The sequence below is a fragment of the Eptesicus fuscus genome, chromosome 1, assembly GCF_027574615.1.
Source record: "Eptesicus fuscus isolate TK198812 chromosome 1, DD_ASM_mEF_20220401, whole genome shotgun sequence".
In the NCBI taxonomy this organism is placed as follows: Eukaryota; Metazoa; Chordata; class Mammalia; order Chiroptera; family Vespertilionidae; genus Eptesicus; species Eptesicus fuscus.
In genome coordinates, this window is record NC_072473.1 from 40,587,416 (window position 1) to 40,611,885 (window position 24,470).

The window sequence follows — 24,470 nt, forward strand, 5'->3', positions numbered from 1 at the left end:
ACAAAAGTTTTGAGAAAATTATATGAGCAGAAACACTGTCAACTTGGACTGAAATGGACAGAGGCCATTAAAATCCCCCAATTCTATTGGCTGTAAGTAGGCTGAGAAAAACACCTGGTGAGTTTCAAATCAATGTATTGAGATAATGGTTCAGACAATGGCAGGTTTTCACCTATTTTTATGTTCCACCTTTTATGAGGAAAGAAATATCATGGCAAACCCAAATTTTAACAAATGCTGTTCCTTCTGACTAGAATTCTTCTTGTACTTTTCCAGTAGTTTAACTCCTGTTCATCTCTCAAGACCCTTATATCCTTTCTTCCTGCTACTCATCATACTCAACTACAAACCTTGTTTTTGTTATTTTGCTTCTCTACTAGATTATGTGTTCCTTGAGATCAGGTGTCATGCCATTTATCTTTAAATCAACAGTGTGCAGTGCAATGCCTGGCACAGACTAGACAGATGCTCAATAAATATTTTAATGAAGAACTGACCTTGTCTCTAATCACATGTACCCTATTCAGGGGTTTATTATTTTTTTCTGTTTTCTTGTTTAACTTTTTCTATGACATTGTAATTACTTCCTTTACATTCCCATAGACTAGATTATGAGCTTCCCGAGTACTGAATTTGGGCATAGTCAAACATTGTAGTGCTCACAGCTCCAAGAACTGTGACTTAATAGCCAACAACAAAAAGATACTGAATGATAGAATAAAGGAAACAATGAATACCTGTTGAACACTGGCCTGAAGGAGATCTCCAAGACGCCCGACCAGGTCAGAGAAGTTGGGTCTCAGGGTGCACACACTGTGCCAGCAGTCAAGCATAGTCTGGTAGCTGAAAATGGAAAAAAAAAAGCCAAGAAAGTCTCCATTTTCTCATTCCCATTTATTTTCTAACTTTTACAATCGATGACACCTCAGATCACATTTTTGCAATTATTTTCAAGCCATGTTCTCTGCTAAGGACTTAAAATGAGGGTTTTTTAAAAGGCTGCCTGCACCATACTTGTCCATTGCTCTTATGTCACCTTCATACCCACATGTTTCAGGTCTGTATGCATAGAAGTACGCACATCATTAGCGATAATTGGACTACTTCTAAGGTCAAATATTTAGAAAACCCTAATTTAAAAAGAGCAACCTAGCATTTACATTTGTTGCCAAACTCCTTTAGCAGTACAAGAATGATGTGAATGGGGACAAAGCTGCTTTTGTCCTGAGGCCAACTGGCTTCAAATATTCTTGAACTTCAGGTTCTTCTCATTATCTAGAAACCTATATAATTGGAGTTTGATCTTCAAATATCTTTACAAATCTTTGGAAAATGGTGTAAAAATGCAATCATTTTTAGATTTTAAGTTGGAACACTGAGTTCCCAGCCTGTATTTTCCAATGACTAGCAAATAAGTTATCAATGAAGTAGTAAACGCAGTTTCATGCTGAAATTGCTTTTTATTAAAACAACTAGTGACCTGGTGCAAGAAATTCGTGCACATTAAAAGGGAATTAATTAGAGGAAATAATTTAATATTGCTATTTTCCCTTTCTCTATAATAGAAGTGTCAGAGATGAAAGAAAATTAGCAAAAGGTATATGAAAATCTTCCTCCTGTCAGAGTCTGGGGCACACCATGGGAACCAGAGTCAAGTCCCCCCCACACCCACGTGTGCTTCGAAATCGCTCAAGACCCAGACCCAGCTGGCCCCACCCCCATTGGGCTAGATCCAGACCTGGCCAGCCCCATCCCATCAAGCCCCGCTGATTGGGGGACACGGCCTGAGGTCCCCCATCAAGCCCCGCTGGGCAGGGGGCATGGCCTGAGGTCCCTTGTCAAGCTCTGCCTGGCAGGGGGCATGGCCTCAGGTCCCACTGCCCAGTGCCGGGGTGTGGGGCATGGCCTCAGGTCCCCTGGCCTGGTGTCAGGGCGCAGGATGCAGCCTGAGGTCCCCTGGCCTGGTACTGGGGTGGGGAGTGTGGCCTGAGGTCCCCCATCAAGCCCTGCTGGGTGGGGGTTGCGGCCTGAGGTCCCCTGTCCAGCCCTGCTGGGCGGGGGCTGCAGCCTGAGGTCCCCTGAGCCTGGCACTGGGGCGGGGGGTATGGCCTGAGGTTCCCTGTCAAGCCCTGCCTGACAGGGGACATGGCCTGAGGTTCCCCATCAGGCTCTGCCAGGCAGGGGATGTGGCCTGAGGTCCCCTGTCAAGCCCTGCCAGGCTGGGGGTGCAGCCTGAGGTCCCCCAGCCTGGTGCCAGGGTGGAGGGCACAGCCTCAAGTCCCCTGCCCTGGCCCAGCGCCACACAGCCTCAGGTCCCTGCCTATTGCTCGTTAAGGCTCGTAACAAGAACTTGGCCTCCGCTGTGGGTGCAGCCATCTTGTTATGGCATGATGGTCAATTTGCATATTCCCTCTTTATTAGATAGGATTGGTAGTCATTAACTTATCTATAAATCTTTATGAAAAAACAGGTCTTCAAATCTGTTTTTATCATCTGCTATATTTGTGTAGATTCATTCATTTTTGAATTTATATTAAGTTTATTGGGATGTCACTGTTTAATAAGATTTTATAAGTTTCAAGTGTACATTTCTATGATACATGATCTCATATTGCATTGTGTGCCCACCACACAAAGTCAAATCATCTTCTATCACCATATATTTGACATCTTTTACCACTTACTACTTCCCCAAGTCCATTCCCTCTTGTAACCACCATACTGCAATCTGAGGCTATGAGTCTTTGTCCATTTGTAGCTTTCAGTTTTATATTCCACACTAGTGGCCCAGTGCACAAATTTGTGCACATTGAAAGGAAATTAATTAGAAGAAATATTTTAATATTGCTATTCTCCTTTCTCTATAATAGAAGTGTCACCTAAATTCACGATCAACAATGACAGATAGAAACACATGTGTGTGATTGGTGCCAGTGAGAGCTTTATATGTATTGTGCATGAGCAAGTCAACTTAGCCTTTTATAGATATAGAATAAACTTACTAAATTAGACCTGCTTTCTGATTTAGCTAAACTTTTTCCAGCCCAGTGAAGCACCCCAACTTCTCTTTCAGGTAAGTGTCAGCAACACAGCAGTAAATATCAACACAAAGCAGATTATTATTGCAAATCATGCAGGTAGAACAAAGGATAAAATGTTTAACTGCAGCAATGTTTGACTATATTCTGTACAGTGAGAAAAACCTGAAGTTATTTTCAAGGTCCACCGTTTCTTACTTCTTTTCAGTTGGGCCAAATTTCTAAGCTTTCTAAATCTCCATTTTCCAGCTAATGAAAAGAAAATAGGATTCCACTGAGTCTCCTATCTACCTACTCCAGGATTTCTGTGAGGATCAAATGAGATGAGGCCCGGGAAAACGCTTCACAGACATTTGGTTAAAGTGTGAAATGTTTCCACCTGGCTATAAAGCAAGCTGTGTTCCTGGATGAAGAAACTGCAAGGAGGCTAGTCGTTGCTAGGGAAAGGAAGCTGGGCATTGCTACGTGACGTCATTACCCAGACGGTTGGACACTTAGCATATTAGCCTTTTATATATAGAGATATGAGCGAAATAATGTTTCTTAACTTTTTCTGTCTGCCTTATTTCACTTAGCATTATATTCTCAAGGTTGATCCAAGTTGTCGCAAATGGAAATATTTCATCTTTTCTTATGGCTGAGTAGTAGTCTACTGTACATATGTACCACATGTTTTTTTATCTAATAATCTATTGAAGCACACTTCAGTTGTTTACATGTCTTGGCCATCATGAATAATGCTGCAATGAACATAGGGTACATATATCTCTGTGAATAAATGTTTTCAATTTTGGGGGATAGATACCCAGAAGAGGGGTTGCTGGGTCAGATGGTAACTGTATTCTTAATTATTTTAGGAACCATCCTATACTGTTTTCCATAGTGACTGTAATAGTTTACATTCTCACCAGCAGTTAATGAGGGTTCCCTTTTCTCCACAGCCTCTCCAAAACGTATTACTTCTCTTATTGATAGTAGCCATTCTAACAGGTGTGAGGTGATTATCACATTGTAGTTTTTATTTGTATTACCCTAATAGCTAATGAAGTTGAACATCTTTTCACATATCTGTTGGCAATTTGTATGTCTTCTTGGGAGAAGTGTCAGTTCAGGTCCTCCGTCCATTTTAAACTGTATCATTTGTGTGTGTTTTTTGTTTTGTTTTGTTTTATTGATTTCAGAGAGGCTAGGAGAGGGAGAGATAGAAACATCAATGATGAGAGACAACCATTGATCAGCCCCTCCAGCACACTCCATATTGGGGACCAAGCCCGCAACCTGATGGGGAATCTATCCATGACCTCCCTGTTCATAGTTTGATGCTCAAGCACTGAGCCATGAATGCTGGGCTGTTTATTTGTTGTTGTTGAGTTTTATGAGTTATTTATATATTTTATATATTAATCCCTTGCCAGAGCTGTTTTGTAAAATATCTTCTGCCATTTGATTGGCTGTTTCTTTTGCTGCGCAGAAGCTCTTTAGTTTGATACCATCGCATTCATATATTTTTTACTATCTTGCCCTTACTTTGGTGTCAAATTAATGAAATATTACTTATGAGCAAGGTCCATAAATTCAATATCAGTGTTTTTTCAGTGTAATTTATTGTTTTAAGTTATATATTTAGGTCTTTGATACATTTTGAGTTAAGTTTTGTATATGCAGATAAACTGTAGTCTAGATTCATTCTTTGAATGTGGCTTTCCAAATTTCCCAGCACCATTTATTAAAGAGGCTTTACCCCCTTCCATTATATGTTTTTGGCTTTCTTGAAAATTATTGTGGGCTTATTTCTGGGATCTCAATTCTGTTCCATTGATCTGTGTATTTGTTTTTCTGCCACTAACATGCCGTTTTGATTATTGTTACTTTGTATTATAATTTGGAGTCAGGGAGTGTGATACCTCCAGCTTAGTTCAATTTTCTCAAGATTGCTCTGGCTATTCAAGGTCTTTTATGATTCCACATAAATCAGATGATTTTTTAATTATATATTTTAAAAAGTCATTGACATTTTTATGAAAATTGCATTAAATTTGTATGTTTCTTTATGTAATATGAACACTTTAAATATGTTGATTTATTTTAACCCATGAACACGAAAAATATTTCCATTTCATTGTGTATTTTTAATCTCTTTAAATAAAATAAACAAAGAAATAATGCTTTGTAGTTTTCACGTAAGTTTGTTACTCCTAGGAATCTTATTCTTTTGTTGCAATTATAAAAGTAATTATATTTTTATTTTTTAGGAAATTTCATTGTTAGTATAGGAATGCAGTGAATTTTTGTACATTGATTTTGTACCCTGAAAATGTACTGTATTTGTTTCTAATAACTTTGTCATAAAGTCTTTAGGGTTTTCTATGTACATAATCATATCATTTGCAAAGAGTTAAACTTTTACTTCTTCATTCCCTATTTGAATGCCTTTTCTTTCTTTCTTTTGCCTGATTGCTCTGGCTAGAACTTCCAGTGTTATGTTGAATAGAGGTGGTGAGAATGGACATCCTTGTTTTGTTCTTAACCTTAGAGGAAAAGTTTTTAGTTTTTCACCATTGAGTATCATATTAGCTGAGGGTTTGTCATATATAGCCTTTATTATGTTGAGGTACTTTTTCTATATCCATTTTATTCTTTGTACATAGATGTATGCTGTATGTTATCAAATGGTTTTTCTGTATCTGTTGATAAGATTATATGATTTTATTCTGCATTTTGTTAATCTTTTCAAAGAACTACCTCATTGATGCATTAATTTCTTGTATAGTATTTTTGTTTTCTATTTCATTCAATTCTGCTCTAATTTTTCTTATTTCCTTCTGCTAACTTCGGACTACTTTTGTTAATCTTTTCCTAATTCTTTAAGATGTAATGATAGGATGTTTAAAGAGATTGTTTCTTTATTTCTTAGGTAAGCCTGTAATAATTTAAACGTATCTTTATTACTGCTTTTGCTGCATCACAAAAGTTTTAATATGTCATATTATCATTCTCATTTTTCTTTATGTATCTGTTTTTTTTCCAAAATGTATTATTTATTGAATTATCATCATTTACTCTGCCTTTACTCAATGCTACATCCTTACACCCCCTTTCCCTTTGATAATCACCAAATTGTTGTCCATGTAAGAGTTTGGTGGGGGTTTCTTTTGCTCAATCAATTTACCGTTATCACCTGGTCTCCCAACCAGTTCCCTCTGACAGCTGTCTGTATTTATGAGTCTGTTTTTATTTTATTTGTTACTTTACTTTGTTCATTAGATTCCACATATAAGTGAAGTCATATGGTATTTGTCTTTCTCTGACTTGCTTATTTCACTTAGCATAATACTCCCCTGGTCCACCTATGTTGTTGCAAAAGGTAAGATCTCCTTTTATTTTATGCATTCCACTATTTAAATGTACCACAGCCTTTTTATCTACTCATCTACTGATGGGCACTTGGGCTGCTTTCAAATCTTGACTATTGCAAATAACTCTGAAATGAACACAGGAGTGTATATATTCTTTGTGATTAGTATTTAGGTTTCTTTGGATATTCCCAGGAGTGCAATCACTGAATCATAAGGCAGTTCCATTTTTAATTTTCTAAGGGACATCCATACTGTTTTCCATAGTGGTTGTACCAATCTGAATTCCCTCCAACTGCGTGAGGGACCTTTTTTTCTGCACATCTTGGCTAACCCTTGTTGTTTGTTGATTTATTGACAATAGCCATTCTGACAGGTGTGTGGTGATATCTCATTGTGGTTTTAATTTGCATTTCTCTCATGATTAGTGATGTTGAGCATCTTTTCATATGTTTATTTGCCATCTGTAGGTCTTCTCTGGAGAAGTGTCTATTCAGGTCCTTTCTCCATTTTTAAGATTGGAGTGTTTATTTTTTGGAGTTCAGTTGTATAAATTCTTTATAAATTTTGGATATTAACCCTTATTAGATGTACCATTGGTGAATATGTTCTTCCATTTAGTGAGTTGTCTTTATATTTTGTAGGTGGTTTTGATTACTGTGGCTTTGTGGTATAGTTTGATATCACGTAGTGTAATTCCTCCAACGTTGTGCTTCTTTCTCCAGAACACTGTTCCTATCCCAGGTTGTTTGTGGTTTCATATAAATTTTTGGAATATTTTTTCTAGTTCTATAACTGTGTCATTGGTGCCTTGATAGGATTTGTGTTGAGTCTACAGATTGCTTTGGATAGTATGGACATTTTAATTATATTAATTATTCCCATTTATGAACACAGTATATGCTTCCACTCTTTTTATTTTATTTTTTATGGATAATATTATTTCTTCTTATATTGTATTTATTAATTTATTGGGGTGACATTGGTTAATAGGATCATACAGGTTTCAGGTGTAGATTTTTATTTTTCAAGATCAGTATATTGTACTGTGTGTTCACCACCCAAAGTAAAATAATCTTCTATCATCAATGGTTAAAAAGTCATTAGGCCCCCCTTACCCTATTCTCTTCCCTCTGGCAACCACCACACTGCTGTTTGTGTTCACAAGTTTCAGTTTTATATCCCACTTTGAGTGAAATCATATGGTTATTAGCTTTTTCTGATTGACTTATTTCACTTAGCATAATGTTCTCAAGGCCCATCCATGTTGTTGCAAATGGCAGTATTTTATCTTTTCTTATGGCTGAGTAGTATTCCATTGTGTATATATACACTACATCTTCTTAACCCAATCTTCTATCATAGGACACTTTGGTTGTTTCCATGTCTTGGCCATTATGAATAATATGGCAATGAACATAGGGGTACATATATATTTGTGAATACATGTTTTGTGAGTTTTTTTGGTATATATCCAGGAGAGGGATTGCTGGGTTGTTTGGTAGCTCTATTCTTTTTTAAAAATATATTTTATTGATTTTTACAGAGAGGAAGGGAGAGAAACATTCATCAGTTTCCTCCTGCACACTCCCTATTGGGGATCGAGCCTGCAACCAAGGTACATGCTCTTGACCCGAATTGAACCCAGAATCCTTCTTCATTCTGTGGGCCGACACTCTATCCACTGAGCCAAACTGGTTAGGGCCAGTAGCTCTATTCTTAATTTTTTGAGGCATTCTCAGACTACTTCCCATAGTGGCTGTGCCAGTCTACATTTCTACCAGCAGTGAAGGAGGGTTTCTTTTTCTCCACAACCTCTCCAACTATTATTATTGCTTATTGTGTTGATAATCACCATTCTAACAGGTGTGAGGTGGTATCTCATTCTAGTGTTGATTTACATTTCCTTATTGCTAGTGAGTTTGAACATCTTTTCATATACCTATTGGCTGTTCATATGTCTTCTTGGGAGAGGTGCCTGTTCTGGTCCTCTGTCCATTTCTTAATTGGGTTGTTTGTTTGGTGTTGAGTTGCTTATATATTTTGGATATTAAACCTTTGTTGGAGCTATTGTTTGCAAATACTACCTCCCATTAGGTTGGCTGTCTCTTTGTTTTGTTGTCAGTTTCTTTTGCTGTTTAAAAGCTTTTTTAGTTTGATATAGTCCCATTCATTTATTTTTGCTTTTACTTCCCTTGCCTTTGATTCATGAAACGTTCTCTATGACCAAGGTCCATAAATTCAGTATCTATGCTTTCTTCTATGAAATTTATTGTTTCAGATATTATATTTTGGTCTTTGATTCATATTAAATTAATTTTTGTATATGGGGACCAAAATCCAGTTTCATTCTTTTGCATCTGGCTTTCTAATTTCCCCAGTGCCATTTATTGAAGAGGCTTTCTTTACTCCATTGTGTGTTTCTGGCTCCTTTGTTGAATATTATCTGCCCATATACATGTGGTTTTATATCTGGTCTCTCAATTATATTCCATTGATCAGTGTATCTGTTTTTCTGCCAATACCATGCAGTTTTGATTATCGTAGTACTTTAGTATAATTTGAAGTCATGTAGTGTTCTTTGTTCTTTTTTCTCAGGATTGCTTTAGCTATTCTGGGTCTTCTGCAGTTCCACACAAATCTGATGATTTTTTAATATATTTCTTTAAATATGACATTTGAACTTAGATGTGAATTACATTAAATATATATATTGCTTTGGGTAATATGGCCATTTTAACTATGTTGGTTCTTCCAATCCATGAACATGGGATATTTTTCCATTTTGTTGTGTCTTTTTCAATCTTTTTAATAATGCCTTGTAGTTGTCAGTATTATAGGTCTTTCATGCTCTTTATTAAGTTTATTCTTAGGTATTTTATTCTTTTGTTTGTAATTGTGAAATGAATTGTTTTTTTCCCATTTATTTTTCTGAAGTTTTGTTGTTAGTATACAGGAAGGCATTAGATTTTTGTACATTTGATTTTGTATCCTGCAACTTCATTGTATTTGCTTATTGTTTTTAATATTTTTTTGATGGGAGTCTTTAGGGTTTCCAAGGTACTGAATAAACTTTTAAATTATTCAGTTTCTTTCTTCAGTGTCTTTAAATTTTTTAAGTACAGGTGTTTTATATCCTTAGTGAAGTTTATTCCTAGGGATATTTTTAAATGCTATAAAAAATGGGGGTTGTTCTCTTAGTTTCTTTTTGTGGTAGTTCATTTTGAAGTATAAAAATTCAACCTATTTATTTTTTCAAAAATTAGACCTTTATTCAAATTATTACAGTTGTTCCTCTTTTCCCCCCCAGAGCTCCCTTCCACCCGGTTCCCACCCCACCTTTTGCCCTTACCCTCCCCTCACTGTCCTCATCCATAGGTGTACGATTTTTGTCCAGTTTCTTCCCTCACTTCCTCCTCCCCCCCCCCGAGAATTGTCAGTCCACTCCCTTTCTATGCCCCTGATTCTATTATAATCACCAGTTTATTCTGTTCATCAGATTTTTTATTCACTTGATTTTTAGATTCACTTGTTGATAGATATGTACCATATTTTCCGGCGTATAAGATGACTGGGCGTATAAGACGACCCCCAACTTTTCCAGTTAAAATATAGAGTTTGGGATATACCCGCCCTAAAAGATGACACCTGGCGTATAAGATGACCCCCGACTTTTGAGAAGATTTTCCTGGGTTAAAAAGTCATCTTATACACCAGAAAATACGGTATTTGTTGTTCATAAATTTTATCTTTACCTTTTTCTTCTTCTTCCACTTCTTACAGAATACCCATCAGCATTTCATACAATACTGGTTTGGTGGTGATGAACTCCTTTAGCTTTTTCTTATCTGTGAAGCTCCTTATCTGACCTTCAGTTCTGATGATAGCTTTGCTGGGTAGAATAATCTTGGTTGTAAGTTCTTGCTATTCATCACTTCGAATATTTCTTGCCACTCCCTTCTGGCCTGCATAGTTTCTGTTGAGAAATCAGCTGACAGTCGTATAGGTACTCCCTTGTAGGTAACTAACTGTTTTTCTCTTGCTGCTTTTAAGATTCTCGCTTTGTCTTTTGCTCTTGGCATTTTAATTATGCTGTGTCTTGGTGTGGTCCTCTTTGGATTCCTTTTGTTTGGGGTTCTCTGCACTTCCTGGACTTGTAAGTCTATTTCTTTCACCATGTAGGGGAAGTTTTCTGTCATTATTTCTTCAAATAGGTTTTTAATAGCTTGCTTACTCTTCTTCTGGCACCCCCATAATTTGGATGTTGGTACGCCTGAAGTTGTCCCAGAGGCTTCTTACACTATCTTCATATTTTTGGATTTCTTTTTTCTTTTCTGGTTGGGTGTTTTTTGCTTCTTCTTATTTCAAATCTTTGACTTGATTCTTGCGATCCTCTAGTCTGCTCTTGGATCTCTGTATATTATTCTTTATTTCAGTCAGTGTATGCTTAATTTCTAGTTGGTCCTTTTTCATATCCTTGAGGGACTCACTAAATTTATTGGATTTTTCTAGAAAATTCTTGAAAAACCTTATAACCATGGTTTTGAATTCTATATCCAGTAGCTTGCTTTCCGCCATTTCTGTCATTTGTGACCTGTTTGTCTCTGCATTTTGGTTGCTTCCCTGTGTTGATAGAGTGGCTTTGTGTGCTAGATGTCCTACAGGGCCCAGTGGCTCAGCTTCCCCAATTACCTGAGGTGGACACTCTTGGTGCACCCCTTTGTTGGCTGTGTGCACAGTCTTGTTGTAGTTAAGCCTTGATTGTTATTGGTATCACTGGGAGGAATTGACCTCCAGGCCAATTGGGTGTGAGGATCAGTTGTGTCTATGATGGGAGAACTTCTGTGCTGGAGACACCCTTATGGGGCAGGACTTGCTTCAGTGGAGCTTTGGTGTTCACTGTGTCTGCCCTCTGAGTGTGTCCCTTATGGATCTGAGGAGTTGTAATCTGGATGGTCCCACTCTGACCACTGGGTACACTGCCTCTTGGATCTCCAAGGAGGTGCAAATTTAGCTCTGCCTGAGGCTACCCAGCAGGAGCTATGGAGAGTTCTGCTGATTCCTCTTCTTTGTTTGGGGTTTGGAGGTGCCCAGCTGTGGAGCAATGCAAGCTTCTGTGGAGCCTTGGGCCTTCTTTTGGAAGTTCTGGGGCTCTCTGATCCAGCTGTAGTTTGTTAGGTAATTTTAGATTGCAAAGGGCCAGGCCATTCACATGTATAAAAAGCCTCTGCACACAGCTCGATTGGGGTTGTAAATTGGGTGGAGTGGGGTCTCAGGGAATCAACAGGGCGGAGCAAACAGCAATGGCTGACCTTCAGCCCTGCCCTAAGAGGCCCTCCGGGTCTCAGTTTCCCACGGTAATCGCTGCAAGCACCTCTGAGAAAAAGCCGTCCTCGTGTTCTGGCCCGATGCCTAACAGTCCAGTTTCCCCCGGTATGAGTCTGGGTCCCCAGAGTCTCACCCGGAATTGGAGTTCAGAGCAGTCAGGAGCTTGTGTCTCCCTCTCAATTGAAAAAGACAACCACATCCTCATTTGCCAGCCCTTTCCGTGCGTGTGCCTCTGTACCTCCGCACTTTACTTCTGCACCTCTTCTGAGTCTCAGTGTGCTTTTCTCTTTCCTTCTAGTTGTAGAATTTCCACTCAGCCAGCCTTCCTGTGGTTCTGGATGATGTCCATTTTGTCTTTTAGTTGTAGTTTTTTTTTTAATAATTATTTTTTAATATATTTTATTGATATTTTACAGAGAAGAAGAGAGAGGGATAGAGAGTTAGAAACATCGATGAGAGAGAAACATCAATCAGCTGCCTCCTGCACACCCCCTACTGGGGATGTGCCCGCAACCAAGGTACATGCCCTTGACCGGAATCGAACCTGGGACCTTTCAGTCCGCAGGCCGACGCTCTATCCACTGAGCCAAACCGGTTTCGGCTAGTTGTAGTTTTGAAGTGATTGTGCGAGGCAGCAAGTTCAGGTGTTTACCTATGCTGCCATCTTGGTTTTCCACACCTATTTCTGGATATTTGTTTAGTGTCCTGCTAATTTATTGAATTCATTTATCAGTTCTAGTAGGTTTTTGCTGGAATCTAAGTTATCTGTATACATTATCATGTCATCTGCAAATAATGACAGTTTTACTTCTTCCTTTCCAATTTGGATTCATCTTGTCTGATTGCTGTGGAAAGGAATTCCTGTTCTATGTTGAATAAGAGTGCTGAAAGTGGACATTCCTGTCGTGTTCCTAATTTGAAGGAAAATACTTTTAGTTTTTGCCAACTGAGTTTTTGTGTTCTCATTTTCATTTGTCTTAGGTTAACTTCTGATTATGTCCTTGATCTCAATGTGAACACATTCATTGTTTAGTAACATGTTATTTAGTCTCAACATCTTTGTATGTTTTTCAGTATTATTTTTCTTGTGATTGATTTCTACTTTCATATCATCAGTTCAGAGAAGATGCTTGATATTATTTCAATCTTCTTAAATTTATTGAGACTTTCTTTTTGCCCTAATTTGTGGTCTATACAACAAAATGTTCTATGTTCCCTTGAGACAGTGGTTGGCAAACTCATTAGTCAACAGAGCCAAATATTAACAGTACAACGATTGAAATTTCTTTTGAGAGCCAAATTTTTTAAACTTAAACTTCTTCTAACGCCACTTCTTCAAAATAGACTCACCCAGGCCATGGTATTTTGTGGAAGAGCCACACTCAAGGGGCCAAAGAGCCGCATGTGGTTCGTGCGCAGCAGTTTGCTGACCACGGCCTTGAGAGAAAATATATTTTGTTGCTTTGGGGTGAAAAGCTCTGAAGATATATATTAAATCTACCTGATCTAATGTGTCATTGAAAGCTGCTATTTCCTTGTTGACTTTTCTGTCTGAATGATCCATCCATTGATGTCAATGAGTTGTTAAAATCACCTCCCATAACTATATTACTCTCAATCTCTCTCTTTATGTTCATCAATATTTACTTTATATATTTAGATGCTTCTAAGTTTGGTGTATAAAGGTTTACAAATGTTATATCCTCTTGTTGGATTGATACCTTTATCATTATGTAGAATCCTTCTCTATCTATTACTATAGAATTTGTTTTAAAGTTTATTTTTTTCAGATATAAGTATTGTGACCACAGATTTTGCTGTTGTTTCCATTTGCATGAAATATCTTTTCTGAACCTCTTAGTTTTAGTCTGTGTGAATCTCTCCTTCTGAGGTGTGTCTCTGATAGACAGCATATATATGGATCCTGTGTTCTTATCCATTCAGCTAATCTATGTCCTTTTAAAATTTATTTATCTTTATTGTTGAAAGCATCACAAATATCAACTTTTTTTTCCCATTGACCACCTCCACCCCATACCCTATGTCTTTTCATTGGAGAATTTAAGCCATTTACACTTAAAGTGATTAGTGATAGTTATGTATTTATTGCTACTGGTTTGGTGGTAACAAACTCCTTTAGCTTTTTCTTGTCTTGGAAGATTATTATTTTTTCTTCAATGTTAAATGTTAGTCTTGCTATTTAAGATAGTTTTGGTTTAAGTCCTTGATTTTCCATCACTTTGAATGTTTCTTTCCAATCCTTTCTGGCCTGAAATATTTCTTTTGAGAAATCATCTAATAGTCATATAGGAGCTTCCTTGTAGATAATTAACGGTTTTTCTCTTGTTGCCTTTATGATTCCCTCTTTGTCTTTAACTTTTGCCATTTTAATTAAGATTTGTCTTGGTGTATGACTTTTGTGGTTATGATTTTTGGGCTCTGTGAACTTCCTGAGACAACTCAGCAGGAAACACAGGGTATACCAGTTAGTTGCCACCTGCTGGATGCTCACACACATTTATGGTGGGGTAAGGTCTCAGGGAGTCATCAAGGTAAGGCCATCAGAATTTACCATGCCCAAGTAGACCAACATTTGGCTGTGTGAACAGAGGACTCTGCATTACTGGGACATGCAAGGGAAGTTTCCCACATCCTACAGCCACACAATTCACTAGTTCCAGATTCTGCCAAGAGCCTGATCTCAGCATGGCAGAGCTGCAGGGAGTTGGGAGAGTGGGAGTTGCTGGTAAGGCTTGGAAAAGTGGGGGGGGGAATGACACCCAACCCTAAGCCATACATCTCAGTTTTTCCTGGTTTCTGTCCAGAGCATGATAAGGTAGAGCCACCAAGAGTCAACAGGATGGGGCCGCAGGATCCTGGAGAGTGGAACTATTGGAACCTTGTGAGTGTGGCTAGTAGCTCTCTCATCAATGGGAGGCACCAGTCAGTTTAACAGGAAAGTGAGGGGAATAGTTTCCACTGCAACGCCACCCAAAATCTACACCCATGCCAGGCAGCTGACTCCTCAGTTGGGCATAATCTCTGCATGGTGGGGAAAGTGGGAGTCCAAGGGTGGGGCTATTGCTTTCCCTCAGGCTGATGCCCTATAGAGAGGAGTGTTCCCCCAAAAAATGGCATCTGTGGTTTGGGAGAGTGACTCTGCACAGGCGTATCAGCAACTGTTTCTTTAGCTTTCTCCCCAGAGCCGCAAAACTTCACACAACTCTAATCTTCTCTGTACTCCCTCCACTGGAGCCCAGGGTGAATGGCTGCAAACAAAATTAGTGTGTTATCCCTTTTAGAGTGCATTGTGTTTCTAGATCCTCCCATTTCTCCGTGGCAAACAGAATCCCTGCTAATTTTCAGACAGCTGTTATGTGTGAGCCTCTTCCTGTCTTCGATGCTCTGGGCTGAGGATCCTGGTATGGGGTTGAAACCTCACACTTCCTAGGGGAACTTTTGCAGCTGAAATATCCCTTTTGAATTACATTCACTGCCTGTGTGAGCCAGGCTAGCCATTTTTTTGCATCTCTGCCCTTCATACCAGTCTTAATGTGACATTTTCTTTAAATCCTTGGTTATAAGACTTCTCTTCAGCTAGTCGTCAGTTGGTTATTCAAGATGGTTGCTCTGTATTTTAGTTGTAATTCAAGTTTAGTCCTGGGAGGATGTGAGCATAACATCCATGTTCTCAGCCACCATCTTGGATCCCCTTTTTCTCTCTGTTTTATTTATCTCACCCTTTATTTCTTCTTTGACCTAGTCATTTTTCAGTAGCATGTTGTTTAATCTCCTCATAGTTCCTGTTGTTGTTTTTAACTCACTTTTTCAGTTGATTTCTAATTTCAGAGTGTTGTAGTTAGATAATATGCTTGGTATGGTTTTAATTGTCTTAAGTTTGTTGATGCTAGTTTTATGTCCCAACACATGGTCTGTCTTTGAGAATGTTCCATGTGCACTGGATAAGAATGTATAATCTGATGTTCTGGGATGAAAGGCTGTGTGATTATAAATTATGTCCATTTGGTCTAATGTGTCATTTAAGGTCAATATTTACCTTCTGCTTGGATTATCTATTGCTGTCAATGGGGTATTTAGGTCCTCTACCCTGATTGTGTTTTTGTCAGTTTCTCTCTTTACTTCTGTTAGTAGTTGCTTTATATATTTGAGTACTCCCTGATGGGATGCATATGTATAAAGAAGTGTTACATCTTCTTGGTGTAGTGTCCCCTTTAGTATTATAAAATATCCATATTTTGTTAGTTTTGTTACCTTAAACTCTATTTTGTTAGATATAAGTGGTTACACCTGCTTTTCTGGATGTCATTCACTTGGGGAATCATTTTCCACCCTTTCATTTTGAGCCTATATTTGTCTTTGCAGTTTATATGTGTCTTCTGAAAGCAGAATATGGCTGGGTTTTGTTTTTTGATCCAGTTTGCTACTCTGTGCCTTTTTATAGGTGAATTCAGTCCATTCACATTTAGGGCGTTTATTGATGTATAAGGATTTCCAATAGCCATTTTGTGTTTTGTTTTCTGGTAGCTCTGTGCACCCATTGGTTCTTTACCTTTGTGTTTCTGTCTGTTGTTTTAGTTTGGTGGTATTCCATACTTTTTTCCTTTGTTTCCTCTTTGTGAGTGTGTGTGTGTGTGTGTGTGCGCGCACGCGCGTGTGTGTGTGTGTGTGTGTGTAGTTACCATAGGTTTATGAAAAAGAAAGTTTTATATATACAGTAATTATTTTTATTTTGAATGCATCTATTCTCCATCCCCTTTGCAAATTCAGATCTTTACTGCTTCTTCTTTTAGGTTTTTGTTGTCACAAAATATTTATGCTGTGAGTTTGTTGTTGATCTTACTCAGAGTTTTGTGACCTTTAGTTCTTTGTTTCAGTTATAATAACCCCCTTGAGTATTTCCTGCAATCAAAGTCTTCTGGTGGTAAATTCCTTTAGCTTTTATATGTCTGGGAAAGTATTTATCCTTCATATCTAATGAATAACTTTGTTAGATGTATTATTCTTGGCTGGTAATTTTCCTCTTTCAGTAATTTGAATATTTGATTGCATTCTCTTCTGGTTTGTAGAGTTTCTGCTGAGAAGTCCTATGATAACCAAATGGTATTTCCTTTATATATTACTTCAGGGGTCCTCAAACTTTTTAAACAGGGGGCCAGTTCACTGTCCCTCAGACAGGTGGAGGGCCGGACTATAGTTTAAAAAAAAAAAACTATGAACAAATTCCTATGCACACTGCACATATCTTATTTTGAATAAAAAAACAAAACGGCCAAAACACCCGCATGTGGCCTGCGGGCCGTAGTTTGAGGACGCCTGGATTACTTTCTTCTTTTCTGGCTGCCTTGATACATCTTTATCATTAATGCTTAACAGTTTTAATAAAATATGCCTTGGAGATAGCCTCTTTGGATTTAGGTAACTAGGTGTTCTGTTTGCTTCTTGGATTTGAGGACCTAGCTCTTTCTCCATAGGTTTTGGAAGTTTTCATCAACTATTTGAATAGGATATTAGTCCCATTCTTTTCCTCTTCTTCTGTTGGTATGCCTATTATTGTTATATTGCTCTTTCTGTTGGAATCAGATAGTTCTCATAGAGTTCTTTCATTTTTTTATGATCAAGTCTTTTTCTTTCATTTGCATCATTTCTAGATTTCTATCTCTTGTATCACTAACTCTTTCCTCCATCTAGTCAACTTATTTCATTTACTCACTAGTTCATTCTCTATCTCTTTTACTGAGTCTTTCATCTCCAGAATTTCTATTTTGTTTGTTTTTAATGATGCAATCTCTTTGGGAAAAGTATACATTTTGTTTGTTGATTTTGTTTCTGAGTTCATTAAACTGCCTACTGTGTTTTCTTGCATGTCATTGTTTTTTTTCAGAACTGCAATCTAGTGTTCTCTGTCATTAAAATCACATATTTCCATATTTATTTTCTGGAGATTTTTCACTTTATTTCTGAGTTGTCTTTCTACTTTGGTTGTTCATAGTATTTGATGGATCCTAACTCTGTCTGGGCATCTATGTATGCATAACATTTCTCTATAGATTGATAAAAAATCTTTCTGTTGTTTTCCAGTAGGTGGTGCTGAATCACACATTTTTAGTTCTCTTGCACTGCTCTGGGTTTTCAGGTCTCCTCAGGGTGGTAGAAAATGGGCTTGTCCCTGTGTTCAGGTCACCTCTGACTCAGGGAACTAACCACATAGGTGAGTGTGGTGGGCAATGGGTTTCCAAATTGGTGATATCCAAGTGCTGTGCCCTGCAGCCAGATGTTGCTAGCAGTCCAGCGTCGAAAGGTGGTGGTGAGGTGATCTGAGGGAAGTTGGTTGCTTTCTTTGTTGCTTTGCTCTCCAAGTAATGGTGGCTAGCTAACTGACCCCTGAGGCCTCCTTTCTGTGTCTCCACCCAACCCTGTGATTAGTTGCAGAATGTGCCTGTTGCTCAGGATAAAGGTATTTCAATAGTACCAGTTCTTGGGTTTGCAGATAATGTGTTCTGCAACCTGACACTCACTGCTGCAGCTTCTTCGGGGGCCTGCTTCTAGCTCTGGGAGCTTGAGGGGAGGGGAGATCTAGGAGGATAAGTTGGGGTAGCCTGGCTCTGTGGCTTTGTTTATCTGTCTGGAATTATCATGCAACCATGGCCACACCTCTGTGATTTGCCCCTGCCCAGGTCACTGGGATCAGCTGCAGGCAGTACTACCCACTTCTACAGGAATGCTCATTCTATCTGTTTGCTCCTTCTGGCTGAAGGGAGTGCCAGTGGCAACCTGATTCCTCCCCTCTCAGAGCTGAGCCCCACCTTGAGCCCCAAGCTGCACATCACTAGCACTGTTTCACCTCTTCTCTATTTCTACCTCTTTGTGTACTCCTACTTGCCCATCCTCAGATATTTCATTGGGTAGATATCTCAGACTTGGTTGTGCATCGAGCAAGAAATCCTTTGTTGAATTATTGCTGTTCAAATTGTTGAAACTTCAAAGGGAGATAACAAGGTGACCTCTCATGCTGCCATTCCTCTGATGTCACTCTCTAGATTCACTTATTGATTCATTAAGAGATCCTAAGCCCTGACCAGTTTGGCTCAGTGGATAGAGCGTCAGCCTATGGACTGAAGGGTTCCAGGTTTGATTCCGGTCAAGGCATGTATCTTGGTTGCAGGCACATCCCCAGTAGGGGGTGTGCAGGAGGCAGCTGATCGATGTTCCTCTCTCATCGATGTTCCTAACTCTCTATCCCTCTCTCTTCCTCTCTGTAAAAAAATCAATAAAATATATTTTTAAAAAAAAGAGATATCCTAAGAACTTGGCTCCAGTTTGGTATAATGTGTGTGGTCACATCTCTTCCAGAAGGCTAAGGGAAGCTATTCTTGTAACTCAAGCTTCTGGTGGCCATTTTTATTCAATTTTTTAAAACATAAATATATAAGTATAAAATCTAAGGTTAGAAGGGACCAGTGACATGGTTACATCTAATAGCTGAAAACTTTCCACAATTTATAAATTTGATAAAAAATGTCAGTGTATGCATCTTCATATGATTTTTGTATTTCTAGTTTCTTAGACCACATTTAAATTATGATAGGCATATTGCATTTTATTGTTCTTTGCTTTATTGCACGTCACACATATTGCATTTTAATCAACATTGAGGCAAAACTCTCCACCTGCACAAAGATTATAATTTTCTGAAGTCTCAAATAATGGTTAGCATTTTTTAGCTATAACATTTCCATTAAGGTATGTACATTGCTTCATTTTAGACCTAATGTTATCACACTTATACTACAGTTTCCCACTGTATATAAGTCTTATATAGTTCATCATTTATTGTTAATTTGATTCCCACCAAATTTCCAAAAGTGTTTAAAATAGCTTACAGGTGTTTAAAATATAAATTAGAAGTTAGAATAGAAACAAACAGAATAACAAAAATGAAATCTAGAGTAAGCTTAATAAAAAGTGATGAACTATATAACTCTTACTAGAAGCCCGGTGCACGAAATTCGTGCACTCAAGAGTGTGGGGGGGGGGCGTCCCTCAGCCCAGATTGTGAGAGGGTGTAGTCCAGGCTGAGAGACCCCACCAGTGCATGATCGGGGCCAGGGAGGGACATGGGATGTTGGCCAGCTGGGGAGGGACTGCGGGAGGGCTCCAGGGTGTGTTTGGCCCATCTCACTCAGTCCCGATAGGCTGGACCCCAGCAGCCAGCTAACCTACCAGTTGGAGCATTTGCCCCCTAGTGGTCAGTGCATGCCATAGCAAGTGGTTAATCAGCCTTAGCATATCATTAGCATATTATACTTTGAATGGGTTGAATGGCCAACCTGACAACTGGACACTTAGCATATTAGGCTTTTTATTATATAGGCTATGCAATGGGAAACAAACAAAAAAAAAACTGTGTAACTTGCACTTGCATTATTGCAATGTTACCTTTATTGCAAGGGTCTGGAAATAAAACTGCAAAACCTTTGAGGTATGCCTTTATACACGAGAAAGGCAAAAGAAGTGTGTTGGCAATAAACAAGATTTTACTTATTATCATACTAATAATAGAGGAATATGCAAATTATCTGGGATGCCGTCATGTCACGACCATTCAGCAGGGTTGGTGGGGCTGTGGGGCCATGGGGCGGGACTCCGCGTCTTGCGTGATTACGTCCCACCCAGGCAGACTCCCCCACAGCCCCACAGCCAAATCCCAATGTGGACCCGGGGTTTACTAAACTTTATTGGAGCTGCTCCCCACACCCCCATCCCCTGCCCCAGGACTGCGTTGACCACAGCAGGGTGCCCTGGCAGCCTCCTGACAGGCAGGTGGCCAGGGAGAGCTGAGTGGGGCAGGAGAGGCAGGGAGCCATGGAGGGGCGGGGAAGCCAGAGCCAAGTTCCTGGGAGTCTGAGGAGAGCACCTGACAGGAGCCCAATCTGCAAAGAAGGAAGAGGAAGAGGCCACAGGGAGCTCTTCCAATCCCCCTGCATGGACACCCTACCCCAGACCCTGCACCCCCAGGGGGACAGAGAGGCTGACTGGACAGGGAGAAGACCCAGCCTTGGGGGTAGCCACAGCCTGCACCTATAACTCCCAATCTCTTCACCCACCACCCTGACCAGGGGCACCCACAACAACAGCACACCAGCAATGACCCGTCAGCGCCCCCAAGGCACCCGGGGCCTACAGCCCACCACTACCGGGCCCCCTTCACTGGGGCCAGGCATGCCTCTCCTCCCTATAACTCCAGACCCAGGTGGAGGCAGGCCCAAGCAGCCCCCCAGGGTCAGACCCATCCCCCCTCCCCTAACGACAGCAGCGGCGCCGTCTCTGCAGTGGAAGCACACTGAACCTCGCCAGGGGCCATGGCTAAATCCGCCCTCCTAGCCCATCTGGCCCTGCCCTGGCCCAGCTCCCACCATGCTCCAGGAGATTGGAGCCCTGCCCTGAGCATGTAGAGCTGTGAAACGGCCACATACTATTTAAAGAATGGTGCCAAGCAGGGAGGTTTGACAGTTACTCCCCCTTCGATGTCACCACCCCCCTAAGACCCCCCTGATGCTCCCCTACTGTCCCCCCGGCCAGCGCCTCCAGGGACAACCATTGCTACAGGGCTGCTGGCCAGAGCCCGCCCCTCCGAGGCCTGTGGAACCCTCTGCAAAGCTTCAATAGCTACAGTCCCAGGAAACAATCATGCCCTCCTCCCCTAATCAGCACCTGCTACCTGCAAGGGTACCCGTGAGCTTAAAAATAACAATTCCTTCCAGTTTGGACATCACTTACTTGATGAAACATTTCTAGGTTTATTAGCTCAGAACCTCCTCATGACAACCCAGTGAGGTTGGCAGAGAAGAGATTACAATTCCCATGGTATATGCGTATGTATTCAGAAACGAAGCTCAGAGAGGAAGTGTCAAGCCCAGGGGTTCCCAAGGTGCAGCACACACCCCACAGGGGGGGGCAATTTTATTTTAAGTGGGGGCAATTTGAGAATGAGTTAACAGTGAATTTTTTGCATTTCTTATGGTTCTAGGGGACCTCATCTACAGCGTATCCTATATAATAAAAGGCTAATATGCAAATGACCGAATGGTGGAATGACAGGTCACTATGATGCACACTGACCACCAGGGGACAGACACTCAATGCAGGAGCTGCCCCCTGGTGGTCAGTGTGCTCCCACAGGGGGAGCGCCGCTCAGCCAGTAGCCGGGCTCATGGCTGGCGAGCACAGTGGCAGTGGTGGGAGCCTCTTCCACCTCCATAGCAGTACTAAGGGTGTCTGACTGCTGGCTTAGTGGGCCTAAGCCAGCAGTCAGACATCCCCCCAGGGCTCCCAGACTGTGAGAGGGCGCAGGCCAGGCTCAGGGGCCCCCCCAAGTGCACGAATTTTGTGCACCGGGCCTCTAGTCTTATATGATCTGTAATGCTTACTTTGACCCTTTTATCCAAATTAATTTAGTCTGATGACCCTTAGCCTGAAGAAAAACTTACATTTCAGGAGTGGAATATTCAGGAGATTTCATTCGTGTTCCGTCTTTAAGCTGACGGCAGAATTCTTCATCTATTTGCACTCCTGGGTATGGTGAGGCACCTGGGACATAAGAAAAAAACATGTGCATTATTCATTCCTATGAAATAAGTAACCCATCAAGATCTTAAAAGGCAGAAACCTGAAAAGAATTCTGAGGAGGACAAACAGCTCCAGATCTATATAGCTATGTAACATACGACTTCCATCTACCTTGACAGTTTAGAGACCTGGCATAAATGATTATCCCAGAAACCACACATATAAATTGCTTTGAGGTTAAGATAAAGGTTTTTAAAATCTACTGATAAATTTCCATTGACTTGGCCATAATTTAATGCTTTTAAATGATATATTCAGGCATTATCTTGTTAGTTGCTTAAATGTAACCCACCTTTCAATGTAAGATGGGTGATTTTTTTAAACCAAAAATATTATGTTTGCAGTTTCTGAATGCCCCTTTTATATTACACTTTAACCTCTGACATTCTAATGTAGTCCAGGCCTCAAGACAAACAAGGGAACAGATTTCCAGCCAGTGTGGACATCTGTCTCCAACTTGGGAATTGTAGTCTTGTGGCATCCAGACCCAAAAGAAAAATAAGGCCTGAGGGTAAATTCCATGTTGATAAATTGGAAAATTAATTACAAAAATATTTTATGGTAAAGAAAAAACACATTTCCCAAGTTTGAATCACAGTTTAAAGTAGATTACAAGATTACAAAATATCAAACCACAGGTCTCTTTGAACATCTATGTCTGTGCATGGGTAGGCTACATTTCCAAAGTCATGACTCTTATTTTGTGCTTTATGTTCAATAGTTATTAAAACTCTAAAATTTATTTTCTAGGACTTTGAGATTCAAGATGGTGACAATATTGCTAAAAATTCATTTAAATAATTTTTGAGTATCTATAAGAAATTTTTAGTATAAGTAATTTGTACCCCTCCTAAATTTCCAATAGTGTTTAAAATGGCTTACAGGTGTTTAAAAAACAAATTAGAAGTTAGAATTAAAAAAACAAACAAACCCAAACAGAATAACAAAAATGAAATCCAGAGTAAGGTTAGTAAAAAAATGATGAACTATCAAAATTTATAATTTGCTGTTAGGAAAACGGCACAACCTTACTTTCAATTTTTTAGTTTTCTGGAAGTTAGTTAAACAATAGAAACCTTAACTGTTACCTAATTCAAGGTAACTTGTAAGACACTATTAATTTTAGTTACTCTTCCTTGGTATCTGGTGATGCATTATTGCTCACTGTAATTCCCCTTCTAGATTTGGTGACTGTTTTGTTGATGTAATATTTTAGGTCTCATAAACTTAAGAATGTGTCATCTAACCTGTGGATCATGATCCTCCCAGACGAATAGAGTTATAACAAACGATCTACATATCATTGGGGGCCATCAGTCATTGTCTGTATCCTGAATACTTAATGTCTCATAGAGGATGATAAAAATGTTTATAAAGCAGAGAGACAATGATGTAATTTACAAAGTTCAAATTATTTTCAGAAGTTCCTCAATTCAGACTAGTTTTTAGTTATGTGTACTTCCTCAACAAATTCATACTAAAAGTATAATCATAAAAATGCAGTTCTTTTCCATAGTTGCACACTCTTGGTGGATAGACGAGCAAAATAGTACGAAACATGGTATCCAGGGTAAATTGTTGAACTCTCACAAATTTATTAAGGCAAAATATGACTTTCAACTTGTGCTTCCATCTGTAGATAAAGGTTAGGAAGATCTGCTAGTTTGAGGGAAACAAACAAACTTCTGTTTAAGGTATGTATCCTGACTAATTTAGAAATTAGAAAAACTTCCTTTGGGTATTATGTCATAAGAATCTCTTGTGCCTACTGCCTTAGGGAAAAAAGGAATATAGCTTTCAGTACCCAGTGCAGCTCAATGGGATTGAGAAATGGCACACAATCCTGAGTTTTCTTATTCAGGAGGAAGGGAGGAAAGTGGGGCTCTACCAAATGTAGTATGAGTTCACTGCCGTAGGGGAAAAAGTTGGATAGTTTGCAGCATCAAGCATGGCTCTAAAATATTGGGAGAAGGCACAAAATCCTGAGGCTTTTTTCACAAGAGAGAGTGAGAGGACAGAAATGTGCACATACCTAAAAAAGAATGAAAGCTTGCCAAAGATAGTCTTTAAAGCACTTGTTCTCAAAGCTTCCTAATGCCGTGAC

At 39.5% G+C, this 24,470-nt stretch overlaps 1 protein-coding gene across 1 annotated transcript in view; it reads right to left on the reverse strand.

The window, feature by feature from the left end:
• Nucleotides 1–24,470, reverse strand: part of LOC114229025 (vascular endothelial growth factor receptor kdr-like) — a 677,074-nt gene that overhangs the window by 192,277 nt on the left and 460,327 nt on the right. Inside the window, exons 25-26 of the mRNA XM_054714449.1 lie at nucleotides 22,228–22,327; nucleotides 738–843 (exon numbers count right to left, since the gene is read on the reverse strand). Coding sequence (XP_054570424.1) covers nucleotides 738–843; nucleotides 22,228–22,327 — 206 coding nt within the window. The remainder of the gene's footprint in view (nucleotides 1–737; nucleotides 844–22,227; nucleotides 22,328–24,470) is intronic.